Below are 16,401 nucleotides of genomic sequence, written 5' to 3'. Positions count from 1 at the left end.
AGAAAAAGCTAGAGAACACGTATAAGGCCTACTATACTACTAGTATAGTACTTACTAATATATTAGAGCCTAAGGAACTACTAGTAGCCTATATCTATATACTAAAGGGAGATAATAATACCTTAGTTAACAACTACCTATTTAAACTCGGTTACCTTTACTATAGCCCGACTAGTCACTAGGGCCTATACTCCGTACCTATAAACGTCACCATAGCCTATAATGCTACTAAGGATAACGAGACCGACAAGGACTTCGCCAAACGCTAGTACCTAGCTACTAAGGCCGACCTTCTTAATATAGGTCAGGCTATAGTCTAGAGGCAGGATAAGGCTATTAGTAGCGTCAAAAGAGACCTTGACCAAGTTAAGGAGGAGCTTAGGCAACTAAAGGAGGCTTCTATAGTCGCAAGTAACAACTACATGGCCACCCTTAACTAGAGGAAGGGAGCAGACGAGAAGATACAGCAGCTAGAAGAAACGATCGCCCGGCTCACCGAGCGTACTATAGTAATTGCCACACTATAGAAGGCTTCCAGGAGCTAGGAGCCTATAGCTCGCCTACCTCCGCCAGCTACCACTAGACGCGGTACTCCCCCGAGTTCGATTACCAGGCCGGTAGTACACCTGCCGCCTATAGCTACTGGCTAGAAACGCCTACACTCGGATACGCCTACGTAGGAGAGCCCCTTGCGTAAGAGGGCCACTAGTACGGTCTATAGTAACCGTACCCCGGTTAGGGACGCCTAGGCCAGGGCTAGAATACTTATATAGCCCCCTTAGGAGCGTCCGTCTATAGTATCGGCATTTATCGCAAACTTAGGAACTGCTAGGAAGAAGGACTAAGGGATAGACGGATTTAATAATAGGGAGGACAAACGGGACACTTGCTAGGATTATTACTATAGATAAATGACTAATATATTTACTAAGTTATAATAGGTTGTTATATTTTTCTTTTCGAACCCCGGTACCTATTATAGTATATAGCTATTAGTAGGTTAGATCCGACGGACCTATTAATAGGGATAATAAGCTAGGGGTTATAGATATATATTTAGATAGTATCCCTAAGTACCTCTAGCACTTAGAAGAATTAACGTATCTTATCACCACTTCTACAGACTATACTAGTTAGTCTAGGAGTACCGCCTATAGTACAAATACTACTATAGTATCGTATCTTATAGCTAGTCTAAGCTATAGTCATTTGTAGCCATCAAGCTATAGCACTAAAGTGCTCCTAAACATCATAAGCCTTACCCTAATCAGGCCGAAACTTAGGAGGGCCTAATTGATTTAGAATTAGCCTAGAATTAGTTATAAACTAATCCTTATTACTTATACTTAGCGCGCTTTATACGCTTATAGCCATTACACTTAGCCTTAGACCTATTAAGTCTAAAGACCCTTCGTATTTCGGTATACTTAGGCTATAAACAAAATTAGTTCTAAACTAATTACTAAACAATTATCAAATGTTTCTAAACTTATACAAGAAGGGTTGCGGCCCTTACGCTTGGTAACGGGCAGGGCAGGGCGACGGTCCTAGCAGGGGGCGGCCTTGGCAGGGGCAGGGCGCTTAGAGGGGGTCGGCATCGGCTTAGCAGACTCCTCCTTATCACCCTTCTTAACAATCTTACGTAATTTGGCATAAAATTCTATAAATAGTTTAGGAACTAATTCTAAAACGCTCTAGAAGGGATTTTAGGACTTACTATATACTACGTTTATATTATTAATATTATTAGTACCCTGCCGCTTACCCTTAATACGGGTAGGGTTACTATTGATTTTATACTTCTTGATATAAGTCTTTAAATTCGACTTACTAGAGAATATATCCTAAATTGATTAGTAACTAATTATAAAATACTTTATAACGTTTTTTACTTACTATCTTATAATAGAGGTTGCTATCCTTGTTACCAAAGCGATAGTAAACCTTGCCTAGGGCAAGCTTAATTTTACCGTCCTAAATCGATTTAGAATCGCTCTCTAACCACTTCTATACTACTCTCCAAATACTTACCTTATTTCGCTTAAAGGGCAGTATACTAGGGTAGCGTTTCTTGGTTCTGCCGGCACCATTTAGGTACTATATATAATCCTCCTTTAGAATATAATTAGAATCGATTCTAAATTAATCCCCTCTATACTTAACTTACTATATCCTTATATAATGACATTTTTTTCTTATTATCGCTACTAAACTAATTAGAAATACATTCTAAGTCAGTTTAATCGCCTTTTAATTAAAGAGGAGGGGGTAACTAACGGTTTTAGTTTAGAGGATATAAAGAGGAAGGATTTCGAATACAATTGAAAATAGTAGGTAGGTTTAAATACTAGGGTAGGGCTCTGAAAATCTGGTGGGGCCATATAACCAGGTATGGTCATGTAACCTGCTTGGGAATCGATTCGGAATCGATTCCCAAAATTTTGGTAGTCTGGTCAGGTCAGCTTAAGCGAGCTCGCTTGAGCTCGCTTAACAGGGGGTTTGGTCAGCTCAAGTACAAGGGGTTTGGTCAGGTCACCTAAGAACTGCCCACTTTGCTTGAACCAGTGGGGGGGCACAGCCAGTCGGCATCACAGCGTCGGAGCCTCGTCATTGGGTAACACCTGCCGGCTCGGGCGGCTGCCTGATCTGCCTTGCGTGCGGAGTACTTCTGCTGGCCTGCGTGTGTAGATCTACTACAATTTGTCGATTTTTCCGGGTTCTACATTCAGAGTCGAGATGGTAGGCCTAGGTAGTACGTCCCGTCAGGATTGTACACTAGGTGCGATATCATCATGGTCAAGCCCCAGAACCGGGCATCAGTTGGAGAACATGCCACCGAAATAAACGTCAAAGCGGGTCCTCTTCCGCGCTCCAGATCGCCATCCGGGGCAGGTGGGGGGTGGGCGCTAAACTACCTATCTAAGACGCACTAAATGCTGCATGGGGTTGGGACGCACATACGTACTGTGTGTATCTGTAGGTATGAACCAACAATGTGCTGTACTCTGTGCATACATAGTTATATCCACATACATACATCAGCTAGGTTCTGTGCCTTACCCTGGCATCCCACTCATGCACACCCGAACATCGACTGGCAGGCTTCCCGCCGAGGACGGATTATATCCAATGCACGACCCTCGACTTACTTCCTCCGCACTTGCAGCTGCATCTTTCGGCGACTTGACGGCCTTCCAGTGCTCCTTTCATTCCACCCTTCTTCTTCTTCTTCTTTTTTATTCTATTTTTCCAATGTATTTTACTCTTTTGCTTCTCTTGCTTCTCCCACGGTATTTATCTGCGGCGATTCAAGCGACTCTCTGCCTCGATTTCAGAGCCCCAACCCCAAATCCACGGTTGATGAGACGTTGAGCCAGCCTGCTTATAGTTACTTGCTAAAGGAAACAGACCACGCCTTGGTGAATTGAGCTGGTTCCCCGACAAAAGACCGTCTCTCGTCGGTATCGGCTCGCAGCAATCCAAACGAACGACAGGCCTCAACTTCCGGATTTACGCCTTTGTCTTACCGGAACCTCCCTTCTCACCTTGGCCAGCACACCTCCTGTGATGGCCTCCATATCTTCTTCCTCGACTCCCTCTATGGCGCCCCCTGCGGCCCAAGATGCGGCCGCAACCCTACCAACCGGCCCGGCCCGCAACTTCATGGATCTGCCGCAAGAGGTGCAGAGAGAGATCTTCAGACAGTGCTCGAATAAGGACCTGATCTGCCTCGCTACGGTGTCGAGGCACTTCCGCGACCTTGCTGCTGCCGAACTGTACCGAGACTTTAAGATTGTCTTCCCGGAAGGCAACAGGCGCCCAGAGGACACGTCTTTCGACCCTCTCGCCCTCGGTCTCGACACCTTTGCGACGAGCGACTACAACTATGCCCGCTACCTCAGGCGCATGACTTTCGACACGGTCACCTTGGATTCCACTGCAGCCGTCTCGTACCGCCCCTATCATTCCACCCTCAGCTGCGGCAAGTTTATGAACACGCTTCTTCTCTTGGCGCTGCGCAAGGCACAGTCTCTCGAGTCCTTTAAGTGAGTCTTCCCACGGGGTCGGCATTTGGCTCGGCTGCGCCATACGAGTCGCATTTTCCGTGCCCATAGATATCGCGCCGGATCTTGTTTCCCGCAACAACGGGTTGGCCCGCTGACGCTCTTTTTTTTTCTATTTTTTTTTTTTTTAGGTGGAACATCGGAGTCGAGCTCAGCCGTCCAGTGTACAAGGAGTTGCATCAGATTCCGGCACTCTCGCATGTCCACATAAGGCTCCAGACCTTACCATCACGATACCAGAGTACCTCGTCCCCCACATTCGGCGCCTCGAATTCCACATCCTCGCCAGCATCGGTCCATGTTGCGCCTATACCTTCAGTTCCCCCTCCCCTTCCTCCGCCGGTCTTTGCGCTCGGCGCCCAAGGCCCTTCAGATGGTGTGTTCGGGTTCTCCTCGGTGCTGCCGGGCCCGTCGTCTGGGTTCAAGCAGGCCCGTTCCAGATCTCCGAGGAAAGGGTTTCCGAACAGAGAGCATCCGACCTTGTCTGGCTTCAAGGGGCTCAAGAGCCTCGCCGTTCTAGACATTGACAACCTCGACGTTGTGCCAGAACTCCGGTCGGCCGTTCAAAACTCCGCCGAGACCCTCTCGGAACTCAAGCTGTCTTTCTCGGAGAAGCTTGCCTCTGCAGCGCGCAATCACAAGGCCAACGTCTCTGATTCTGAAGAGTCAGACCAGGAAGATGGCATAATGCCCGTCCCATTAGAAGACGTCGGAATGAGTGAACAGGCCAGAGACTTCCGGGCACAGCAGGCGAGGAAGGTTCAGGAGACGGTTTTGGCCAGGATTCTCGATGCCGAGCCGACGCCGGCAGAGGAGCTGGAGGCAGCCGTGGTGAAGACTGAAAAGAAGAAGGAGAAGAAGAAGAATAAGAAGGGCAAGGCGAGGACCGAGCAAGAGTTGGTTGACATGATCAAGACGATCGCGCCCAAACTCATGGGTGAGCTAAACGGCACCAAGGAGTTCGCCGCATCGCAAGACATTACCGATATGATTGGCCTCGCTGCCCGGAAATATGTCGAGGAGGCCAAGTCACGCGGAGAGAAGGCAGACCAGGACCAGAACGGAGCCGACGGTGCTCCGTCGAGTATCAGCGAGCCATCTGACAAGGCCGCGGAAGGTGTGTCCTCTGAGGTAAGCGCTCCTGAGGTGAGCCTCTTTGGAGAGTCGGCAGCCTCCAAGAAACCCAAGGATCACAGGCGGGTCGCGGATCCCGACGACATAGATATCGAAGAGCCACTAGAACCGCTCGCTATCGATGCCGGAGAGCCACCAGCCGGTGAAGCGCCAGGGGATGAAACAGCAACTTCAGCGGACAACCCGGCGCCTGGGGAAGCGGCGGCACCCACGGTGACGGCGCTTGCCGACACGAGGAGGAGATACGGAGAGGCTCTAGCCACTCTCAAGTTGCAGAAAGCCGACTTCAAGGCTCTGGCTGAAGAACTACAAACGTTCGAATCTCAGGCCAACGCTTTGGGCGACGAGATCCGGCGGTGGCGGGCGGCCAACTCTCCCGCCAACCTTGATCCCCTTGGCAATGCCGAGTCGCAGTTACTGAGACTCACGCGAAGCATCCGAGATATGCAGGAGCAGATCAGCGCGTGCCAGTCTGCGATCGAATGTGCCGATAAGTCCTCGGCAGGCGAGGTCTGGTCGTGCAAGGACCATGCTCGCCAGGTGCGCGACTACATCCGGGAGACCAGAGGACTCGCCCTCGAGTCCCTTAGCATCTTTCTCATTCCGACAAAGGCATCGGTTCTGTCCAAGGCCGTCGACCTCCGCGTCCTTCGCCGCTTGACGCTGCTCAACGTGGGTATCCAGGCGCCAATCTGGGCACTGCTTCACAGGGAGAATAAGGAAGCCCCGCTGCCGCTGCGCGAGGTCTTTACCGACAATGTCTCGCTCAGCTTTCTGAACTGTATCGCCTCGCTCGAGGAGGTGCGCGAGCTCCTGATGCTCGAACGGGACCCTAGCGAGAAACCCGAGAGCTTCGCGCCCCGGACGCAAACGACCATGGACCAGATCCGCCGCATCGTCCTCAGGAAGCATGCTCCGACAATACGAATCCTCATGATAAAGAACCTGGCCGATGCGGCCTGGGATGTAGACGAGAAGACGGTCCTGCTGCTAAGTAGGCATGGAAAGAGGCTCGAGGAGCTGGCTTGCAACATGAACGTCCGAACAATGGTCTGTCGTCTTGCCTTTTATTCATGTTTTTCATGACTCTTGCTGACCTTCTCGAAACAGCATTGCTTCGCGCAGCATATCAATGCCTTCAAGTCTCTCCGCGCCCTCCACGTTCACCATCTGCATAACAGCGATACCTGTGTCTGGGTTGTGCGCGAGACTAAGCGTTTCCTTGCTGACAGCATCTCGCATAACCCGGACCTCAAGCTCGACTGGATTGCCATTGACGAGGACGAGCGCGCCGACCGGATTATGCGGCTGTCCGAGTGGGTGAAGCTCGATACGGGTGAATGGTGTCACAAGGATGATCTCGAGCACGGGCTCAAAGATGCTGCGGAGAAGAATAAGAATAAGAAGAAGGGCAAGAGCAAGCATCATGCCTCTTCTTCATCGTCTTCTTCTTCTTCTTCTTCTTCTTCTTCTTCCTCCCCCCCTTCTTCCTCAGGCTCGGTTTCGGCGCAATTAGCGTCGGGCGTCGGCGTCGAGGATCTGGATGTCAGCGCTATCATTGCTGCCGAGCTGGGCGAGAACGGCGGAGACAGTAGTGCAAGCGAGAATGGGATTGGCGACTCCAGTGACGAGGATGGGGATGAGTTCCTGGGACAGAAGACCAGTCTATACCAGGGTGTTATGTTCTACGAGGTGGACGACGTGAGAATCTTTGAGAAGGAGGTCGTCGCTGGAAGGCTTTGAGGTTGGAAAGAGAACTTCTTGGGCCGCGAGACGCTTACAAGTGAGGAAGGGAGCTTGGGTGACGAGAGGGCTGGCGTTGGATCGGGCTTCTGGAATGGGGGTTGGCGAGAAGACGGATGGTAGCTGTTCGCGGTGTCTGCGTAGGAATGGTTTCTTTCTCAGGGCTCGGTACCTATTTCTTTTCTTTCTTTCTTTTCTTTTTCTTTTTTTTTTTTTTGACTAACGCAAAGTATTGTTGTTCGTCATAGGTCTCCTGATAGAAGTACAAGCGGAATCATACCCCCAAGTCTGAGCTGGATACATGGATATGATGACTTGCGTCGGCCTAAAGGAGGTGTGCCGGGGGATTGGCGTCAGGGCCGGTTGATGCTCTGCCTCCATCTGACGAAGTCTGCCGAGAAACCGTCGAGAGGACTCGCCCAAACTCAGGTACGAGCGCTTGGCCAAAGAAATCATTGTTGTCGCAGCATTAGAGGAACCAGCTCGGTCAGGTTCTCTCGATCCTCGACGCAATGTCTGATTGTCTTTCAATCAACCCGCCAACACGCGTATATATGAAAGCTAGGCCGGCGGATTTTGAGTTGTGTCAGCAAGACCGGGGGTCATTGACGGGAAACTATTCGCCGTTTTCTAACAGTCCGTTTGCACGCTTGACCAGTTCAGCCTCATCCATTACCACTGAAGAGATTCATCTACTCTCATCTGATGACCACTCTCTGTCCAGTCGGTAGGCCGCCCATGGGCCATCATTAACCGATCTATCTATCCATCTATGTCATTCATCCATTCATTCATTTCATTCCGAAAACGCGTTACCCGGCTTCCCCAAACCATCCCATCTTAAGCCCGGCCTCCTTCCGCCTATCCCATATTCTAACCCCGCCTCTCGCAGACGCCTCGCACTTCATTTGACTAGCTGATGTCTATTGACGCCAAACTTACGGGGTCTCGGACTTCTTGGCCCCCCGACCCTCCGTACCAAGTTTCATTCTTGTACAGAAGTGGTTACTCTCTCTCTCTCTCTCTCTCTCTCTCTCTCTCTCTCTCTCTCTCTCTGTCTTTCACTCTCGCCATCACCCATCGATTGAGAGAGATCAGGATCGACGGACCAGAGCGTCCCATAGGAAAGGTAGACAACCGGGCCCCGTCAATGCCCTTGGCGGCTCTGTATATAGACTGGTGTGCAACCCAGTCCCGTTAATCGTGATTCCTGCTCCTCCTCCTCCTCCTCCTGCCCGACCCCTCATCTTCAGTTCGTTGTCGACTGCCCGCTCGATCAAGCTAGTGTCGACCCTCATCGTCGCCGTCATGTTTGGCCCCCCCGGGCTCTCACCGTTGATGGTCAGTATTTGGGCTAGGAGGTTGTCTGCCGCGGCTCGTGTGGGGTTATGGGGATCTGGGATGTGAGCTGCGACGAGGTAGAGGGGGCCGAGAAGGTGGGTGTGAAGGTTTGTTGGGGTGCGAACAGGTTGTTGTTGTTGTTGTTGCTGCTGCTGCTGCTGCTGCTGCTGCTGCTGCTGGGAGATGGAAGCGGCGAAAAGTCTGGAAATAAAATGGACGATTGGGTGAAGGAGGGACGTGGCTGGGTCGTCGAGTTGATCGTTTGCCAACAGAGGTGGTAGAGGAAGGGTTGGATGGTGGAGGTGGTGATTTAGGTGTTGAGAGGTGGCGGGGAAAGGGTTGGCGTTGGGGGTGAAGGTGATGCCGCCTGCGGCGTTGGCGATGATAAACTGAGCGCAGAGAAAGTAAATGAGGTCGAGGTAGAGGGCGAAGAGTTCCGGACTGGTTGGGTCGGGGGTGCCGAAGCGGGATGGAGAGAAGAAGTCAGCTACGAGGAGGCCGAGACGAGCGCTTCGGGCGACGAGGCAGGCCTGTTGACGCTGCTGGACGGGGTCGGCCCAGAACACGGCGGCGGACGACGAGTCCCCGGCGGCGGCGGCGGCGATCTCGTGCATACGGGCCATGGCGTCGTGCTGGAAGCAGGACATGGCCATGCGAGCATGCGCTATGTCGGGGAAGAGCGAGTCGCTAGAGCCGTCGTCGAAGCGGCGAGCGCGGTAAGCACGCTCCGAGACGACGGGTTGGATGCCGTGTGTGAAGAAGCAGGCCGAGCGTTCGAACCGGGCGAATAGCCGGATGATGTCGGGAATCTGAAGGGAGGTCCCCTGCAGGTCGAAAGGCCAGACGAAGACGGAGCGGTCGGCGAGGAAGTCAAAGGCGGAGTCGGGGAGGGACTGAAGGATACGCAGACCGTTTGTCAGGTGAGTGACGGCCACTTCGTGATTCCCGCGAACGGACTCGAGCGAGACGAAAGCCAGACAGCAGACAAGGATGAGACGGACACTCTCGATGGCCGAAGAGCCGGCGTGGGTCTGTAGCCGCTCGATGGATCGGTTGTAGTGCTGGATCGTGAGGACTTCGAGGTCGGCCCGGCTGAGGCCGTCGATCGCGGGCTCGTGCGGATACTGGAAAATCTGGTAGGCGGCTGCCAGAGCCACCACAGCGTGCTTGACGGCCTCGTCCTGAGAGCCGGTCAAGGGGTTCAGTCTCGACCAGAAGGCGGCGAAGTTGCAGAACTGGGCGGAGACGCGGCCGGCCGTGGCCGCTCGGAAGCGGGCAAACAAGCGCCTCTCGGTCTCGGTGCCGTCGATGTCGGCCTCGATTCGACGCATAGACCTGAGGGACTCGTTCCACTCGCAGGCCCGGACAAACTCGGCTCGCGCCTTCTCGGCCATTTGGCTGGCGCCCGGCGAGTTGGATCGGGCGAGGGCGAACATGGCATAGCCATCGCAGGTCCGACCGGTGGATGTGCACCGGAGACAAGCAGGTTTCTCCTCGTCACACTTCACGCGGCGGATTCTGGGGCCGGTCAGCCTGGTCACCGCCCACGAAGGGCGGACATCGACGATCAACTTACTTGCTGCGGAAAAGGGGGGGGGGTTGCAGGGTTAGCGGGTGGTGCATACATTTCTTGTACGAATCAGGGGAATAGCACGGAGGGTAGGTGTCGTAAACAGGGACTCACCATGTAATACAGCCCGTGCGGACCTTTGGCTTGCTTGCCCTCGTGCGCTTCGGCTTGGACGGATCCGGCGGAGCCGCAGCCGGGGAGGGAGACGGGCTGGTCGGGTTGCTGCTCGACTCGATGCTCGAACTGTTTGAGTGCGACGGCTGGGACATAGCGTCGTCGAGGGAGGGGGGGGAAGGCCGGAGTGAAAACCGCAACGCGGAAGTCAGGGTCGGGTGTTCGTATAAGCTGCACGGTTGGTTGGCGAGGGGGGAGGGGGAGGGCGAGGGGGGACACTCGGGTCCCAGTCTTTATTCTTCGCCCACATACCCATCCCATACCCATACCCATACCCATATCGTATCCCTACTCGGCTCTGCAACCGCGGGATGAGGAGCGTCATCTCCCCACCTGCATCGAGGGGGGAGAACCAGAATTCGAACGGCAGCTTGGCCGCACGCCGAAAGCAAATGCCTAGGCAGACGACTTCATCCACGACCCCGTCAGCTCGTATGCACAGCACACAATGTCCCATGTGCCTCGCGCAGCAATGTAAGTGTTCAGCGCCCGGGCCGCATACCCTTCCTTGCAGATTGTTCTCATATGCCGAATCGTATACCGATTACAGATGACAGATATGTCCCGAAACATGATCTTCCTCCCCCCTTTTCGCCGCCAACCCTGGTCCAGAGACATCGGCAGCTCCGTCGCCGCCATGGCGTCGACGCTCGTCTCTCGGGTCTGACGTTGCAGAGTGAGCAAGCAGTGTGCTAAAATGAGGTCGTTCGACGTCTCGCTGTCATCACAGAGGCCTCTTGACGCACAACACCAAGGTAAATTCCACAGCGGGAAGGACAAGTTCCCTGCACGCCGCCGTGGGCCGCGGTGCTCGAAATGGCCGAATTACCCAACCGAGAGCTGTAGAATTCTTGACCCGACCGCGCCGTGTATCCACGGAGTCGGAGAATTGGCGAATCGGCAGTGGCTGCCGGGCCCAAGAAAGTTGCGCCCCGCCCTTCCAATGCAGTGACTAAGCGTAGTGTACTGTAGCCCTGTGAGATGGGCAACCCCGCCAATCTTAGCGTTGTCGAAATGTCGCTGCCTGGCCTGGGTCGAGCGTTTCTGCAGGGCCAAGCGGTGTTCAACTTCTGTTTGTCAAGGCTCGGTCCTTGCAAAAGTCGGGATGTCATGGGATGGTGCTGAATAACGAACTTCTCGCTCTGGGTTTTGCCTGCGTTTGACCCTGGCTGCGCTGCTTGCAGAGTTTCACTTTTGGAGCTCGCGAGAGGTTGACTTACAGGAGAAATTGGCCAATGGGACACGGGAAGGAAGGAACTTCCATCCCAGAAACTCGGGCAACCACGTCTTTGGGTAACCCCCTCCAGAACAACTCATTACTGGTATTCACCGAATCACACTTTGCAACCAATGCACCTCACTCCGGACAACTTACCCGGCCCGCGAAGCAGATGGTGGAGGGGGCCCCCCTCTTCTTTGAGCACAGCAGCTTCTCAAAATGGCCATCCTTGGCCCTCGTGGCCCAAAGCATGCAGATTCGAAGCTTATCCAACTGAGTCCACAAATTCCCATCCAAAAAAGTTCCCCATCGGGGCATCCCTCCTTCTAGAATCGCACCTGCCCACCGCTCCCGCAAGCGAATTAGGTTCTCACCCGGCCTCCTCCGGCGTCACAGGGTGCAGCCCCCATTGGACCGGGTCCTCTCAAGTCGATCTCAGATGAGATCAGACCAAGCTAGGCAGCACAATAAAAACCTCGTCAACGAGCACTCGCTGCCCATTCTCGGTCCAAGTTGGCGAGGTGGTGACATGTCGGTAACCTCCGCACTACGCCGCTCTGCCCTATCCAGGGCCGAGTTTGGGTGATCACAGGCTTTCCTCGTATACTGAAACACATCTTACACATTTCATGTCTTGATCAGGACCTTGGCATTGCTTGCTCCCTGGGAAGATAGGCAGCTTTTTTTTTTTTTTTCATGTGCGGAATCCACCATCAACCATTCAGACTATTCTGGGAGGGCCCTTCCTCTTGGTCGAACGCCGCACACAACCTCCAGTAAAGGCTCGGGGGTTAACGGGGCACAACTATCCCCTTGGAGGGTTGAGAAATGCGGCTCCGAGGCCACGAGCGATGGCTCTGAGAAGCAAGACGCATATCAAAAGGGCAGTTGAAACGATGGAGTTGAGTGCCCGGTACATCAGAATGCGTCCTGCGCGGCTCGTCAAGAAGGATGGATGCGGAGGGGAGCTTAGGAGCTTATTACTCTTCGTCCATCTCTTTCAATCACTGATACAGAACGCGGAGGGCCAAGCTCAGAAGCATAGCATATTAGTAGGTTGTGCCAAGTCCGTAACTGCGCTCCATCACATCTGCAATGGATCTCCGGCCTTCAAGCCGGCGAGGTTCCCGACACACAAGATTTGCGGGGCGACGGCTCTGCGACGTAGCAGTGCGCACGAAGAAGCAGGAGAGCCAGGACAGCCATGTTTGCAGAATCAGGTGACGATAGAGCAGCATGTTCTGCGTCCCGATTCAGCAGATTGCGCAAGTATGTACTGCACACACAAGCAGAGGTGGCTGGTTAGGAGATCAGTAATCAAGGATACTAGTAAGGATGTCAGGAGGCGGCGACCTCAATTGTGCAAAGAGAGAAAGGGGGCTCAATGTCGCTAAATTACCGTGGCAAAGATCTAACAGCGTGCGGCATGCCATGCTGAGGCTGGCATTGTATGCCTCAGAAAATTATGATTGCTCTATCAACACATCATGTCAACCTGATTCAATCAGAAACATTATAGGAAGGCCACTTACTATCTTACTTATACAAGGGACTTGCATCTTTACGAATACCCCACCAAAACACACGAAACTACCATCGCTGGAAAGCTCTCGAAAAACGCTATCCAACGGTACCACTTCCAACCACGCGCGAGCCGTTGCGGGTGTACAACAGGCATCGCAGGCGCAGGAGCCGGACCCGACCGTAACCTGACCGTACCTTGTACGACTGTCAAAATTTTCACCACACGGACCACCTAGCGCCCCTAGATACAACGTCGATTTAAGCCTACCGCCAAGCCACTAAGTGGGGAGGCCTATAGCTTCGAACCAATCAAAGGGGGGCCTACTATAGGCCCGCCCTACCCTAGATATTAAGGAGCTTAGGGGTCTTGTTACGTAACTAGTCGACCTTGTACTAAGCCCTAAATGGGGCAAGGTATAGGACCTCGCCGATAGGCTCTTATAGGGCCTTATAACCACTATTATAGGCCTGGTTCCAAATGTATAGGAACTTGTAGTCGAGGGAGTCAAAAAGGGGCTCGAAGAAGCCCTTAAGGCTATACCCTATCCTACCTAGGCGTAGGTAGCCGTAGGGCTATAACAGGGGGCTATAGGCCCCTAAGGATACCTACCGTCAGCTAATATAGTGCTATTATAGGCCTTATAGGAGGTTACGATACGGAACGTAAGCCTATAGGAGGACCTTAAAGCCCAAACCCTAGCCAAGATAGTCTAAGTAATTAATAGAGCTTCTAGCTACTAGGGAGCTGTTACGGCTAGGAAGCTCCTAAGTAGGGATATAGTAGTAGTCTTTAAGGATAAGGCTACTAAGGACTAGTATTTGGCTAATAAGCGATAGGTGGTTATAGCCTTCGGAGAGGAGTCTAGGGAGGTTAGTAGGGCCTATATAGTCCTAGCTAAAGGAGTTCGGAAGGAGGAGCTATAGGGGGTTAATGAATAGGACTTTAAGGGGGCTATAGGCCTACGCTCGATCGAAACGGTCAAGTTCCGGCTACTAAAGAACCTATAAAGAAAGTAGGCCATAGTATTCCTAGGTTTATAGGACCTCGAAGAGGCCTAGAAGGCCTATAACGAGGGCGTAGTATAGGATGCCTAGGTACTAGATTATAAACCCTATTAGGATGCCCTAGAGCTAAGGTAATACTATAGGTATTAGAGCTTTAGCTATACCTAATAGTACTATTAGTAGCTAGCCTATTACGGCCATTATAATATAAAGGCCTATAGGGAGGAAGGGAAGGCTAGGGAGGCCTAGTGCCCTACCTATTCTAACTAACTCCCTTATAGGTATATAGCCTATAGTAGCCCCTATATAGCCTAGTATAGGGGCTGCCTAAAGAAAGTCAAAGCCTAGGAGAGGGCTAGGGAGGCCTACTAGTATAGACCCTAGACCTTCTAACCACTAGAGTAACTACACTAGAAGGTAGCCTTCGAGTTTAGTAGCTAGCCGGAAGACGACGACTACTACTAAACCAGGGCTAAACGCCTCCGTAGAAGGCCTACTCTAGCCTAACAGGCGGTTAGAAGCGCCTTATCTGATGCCCGACAGACCCGTATCTCCTCTCTATAGCTCAGAGCCCCCTCCCTCTTATAATCGGCTAAGGGGGCGATAGCTATAGAGCCTACTACTACCGTACCCCTGCCCTCCGCTCTGGCTACCTCGAATACAAATTAAGATCCTCTAGTAGAATACCTAAGGTAATAAATAGGCCCTTAAGGTCCTATTAGAAGAGGCTAAATATAACCTACTAGCTATCTAGGAACTATAGATTAACCGGTTTACAAGGTTAATATACTGCCCCTAGGCTTCGAAATACTACCTAGTTTATAAGCCTAAGGGCAAGGCAGCCATTCTAGTGGTTAAATGGTTCCTAGTTAGCTAGTAGGACTACTCGGCAGAGGCGAACTGGTATAGGGTAACCTTTCTAACCCTAGGAGAGAAGGGGTTCGAACTCTAGTTAATCTATAATAGTAAGGGCGAATAGGCCTTCTTATAGGACCTACTAGCCCTACCTCGGCCAATCTACCCCCTAGTTCTTATAGGTAACTTTAACCTCTACTACCTAGTCTAGGACCTATTTAATAGGCTTAGCCTAGGGGCTAGGGACCTCCTTAGCCTTATAGACTAGTAGGACCTTAACCTATAAACGCTATATAGCTAGGTTACTAGGGCCCCCTAAGGGGACTAATATAGCTAGCCTTCTATAATAGACCTATTCTAGGCCTTAGCTAGGCTAGAAGCGACCTATAGGGATATCGCGGAATATAAGAAGTCTAACCACTACCTATAGGCCCTAAACGTCTCCCTCTAGGGGACTAATAGGCCTGTATTAGCTATTAAAGGGTAGGATTAGAAGAGCCTAGATAAAGAGGTCGTATAGGCCGAGGTAGCCTACCTCCTACTCCGGCTCGGTAGGTAGGTATTAGCCCTAGCCGGGCCTATCTTCTAGGGCCTAGAGGAGCTTCTATAGGCCTTCGATAGGCTTATAGAGGCCCTTAAGGAGATAGTTATAGTCTCGGCTCTAGTAAAGAAGGCTAATATAGGTAGTAAATAAGCTCGATAGTAGACGAAGGAGGTTTAGGAGGCCCGGAAGAGGGCTAAGGAGGTAGAGAGGGCCTATAGGGGTACCCTAAACCCTTATATATAGGAGGTACTCTAGTAGGCCCTATAGGACTAGGCTAGGACTATTATAGCCACGAAGACTAAGAGCTAGAGAGCTACGCTATAGGAGGTAACTAACCGGCTAGACCTACTATAGAGGCTAGAGCGGTAGGTAAGGTTATAAAGCTACCTACCGGTCGACCCTCTAAAGCTCCTAGCCTTCGAAGGAGGGCTTATAACCTACTAATAGAAGGCTAGAGCTCTAGCTAACAAGTTCTTTCCGAACCTAGAAGTAGACCTATTAGATATTAACGACCTAGATCTAAACGACCACTAGGAGCTAAAGTTCGAAATAAGCTAGGAGGTCATAGTAGGCGATGTTAGGGTAGTAATAGCTAGAGCGGCCCTATAAAAGGCCCTAGGGGAGGACCTCCTCCCTATAGGCCTACTAAAGGCCTATAGGCAGCTGCTCTACCGGATACTAGCTAAACTAGCCTTAGAGAGCCTACGGCTTAGCTATTTCCTAGCCTGGTTTAAAAGGGCTAAGATAGTAGTCCTCTATAAGCCTAGCAAACCCCTATAGGCCTACTTTACCCTAGGTAACTATAGGCCTATAGCGCTCCTACTAATAGTAGGCAAGGTACTAGAGGCTATAGTTACCTAGAAGGTAATAGCCGTCATAGAGGCCTATAGGCTTCTCCTAGCTAAGTAGATAGGTAACCGGGAATATAGGTCTACTAAACTAGCTATTTGGTTTATTATAGCCTAGGTTTAAGAGGCTTAGAGATATAAGGTAGCTACCTCCTTCCTATAGCTCGATATCTTAGGGGCTTTTGATACTATTAATTATACCTAATTACTAGCTACCCTATAGAGCTAGGGCTTCCTAAAGTGGTTAGTAGTCTAGGTTAGGGAGTAGCTATAGGATAGGGTAACTATCCTTTACTTCGATGGCTAGAAAATGGAAGATATAGTAGTAAGGGCTGGGGTCTCCTAGGGGTTATCCTTCTCCCCTATACTATTTATCCTCT

General features: G+C 51.6%; 3 protein-coding genes across 3 annotated transcripts; 1 reads left to right on the top strand and 2 right to left on the bottom strand.

Annotated features, from left to right (window-relative positions):
* Nucleotides 1-1,547: 1,547 nt before the first annotated feature.
* On the bottom strand, nucleotides 1,548-2,188 carry P884DRAFT_277899 (uncharacterized protein; the record flags this gene model as incomplete). The annotated part of the gene is made up of 5 exons (XM_069443132.1): nucleotides 1,548-1,660; nucleotides 1,718-1,844; nucleotides 1,897-1,974; nucleotides 2,032-2,097; nucleotides 2,168-2,188. 5 exons carry the CDS (start codon nucleotides 2,186-2,188, stop codon nucleotides 1,548-1,550), a joined length of 405 nt encoding a protein of 134 aa, XP_069297322.1.
* Nucleotides 2,189-3,600: 1,412 nt separating this feature from the next.
* On the top strand, nucleotides 3,601-6,941 carry P884DRAFT_201518 (uncharacterized protein; the record flags this gene model as incomplete). Its single annotated transcript, XM_069438364.1, has 3 exons — nucleotides 3,601-4,046; nucleotides 4,196-6,248; nucleotides 6,309-6,941. 3 exons carry the CDS (start codon nucleotides 3,601-3,603, stop codon nucleotides 6,939-6,941), a joined length of 3,132 nt encoding a protein of 1,043 aa, XP_069297321.1.
* Nucleotides 6,942-8,035: 1,094 nt separating this feature from the next.
* Nucleotides 8,036-10,217, bottom strand: P884DRAFT_285283 (uncharacterized protein; the record flags this gene model as incomplete). The annotated part of the gene is made up of 2 exons (XM_069443754.1): nucleotides 9,967-10,217; nucleotides 8,036-9,803 (listed from the first exon to the last, which is right to left on the bottom strand). The coding sequence occupies exons 1-2, from the start codon at nucleotides 10,119-10,121 to the stop codon at nucleotides 8,036-8,038; spliced, it is 1,923 nt and encodes a 640-aa protein (XP_069297320.1). The 5' UTR covers nucleotides 10,122-10,217.
* Between the last annotated feature and the right edge of the window lie 6,184 nt (nucleotides 10,218-16,401).

Source organism: Thermothelomyces heterothallicus (genome assembly GCF_042370625.1).
Source record: "Thermothelomyces heterothallicus CBS 202.75 unplaced genomic scaffold P884_scaffold_12, whole genome shotgun sequence".
Classification (NCBI taxonomy): domain Eukaryota; kingdom Fungi; phylum Ascomycota; class Sordariomycetes; order Sordariales; family Chaetomiaceae; genus Thermothelomyces; species Thermothelomyces heterothallicus.
Note: the sequence above shows the minus strand (reverse complement) of the source record. Positions and strands in the feature narration are given on the sequence as shown.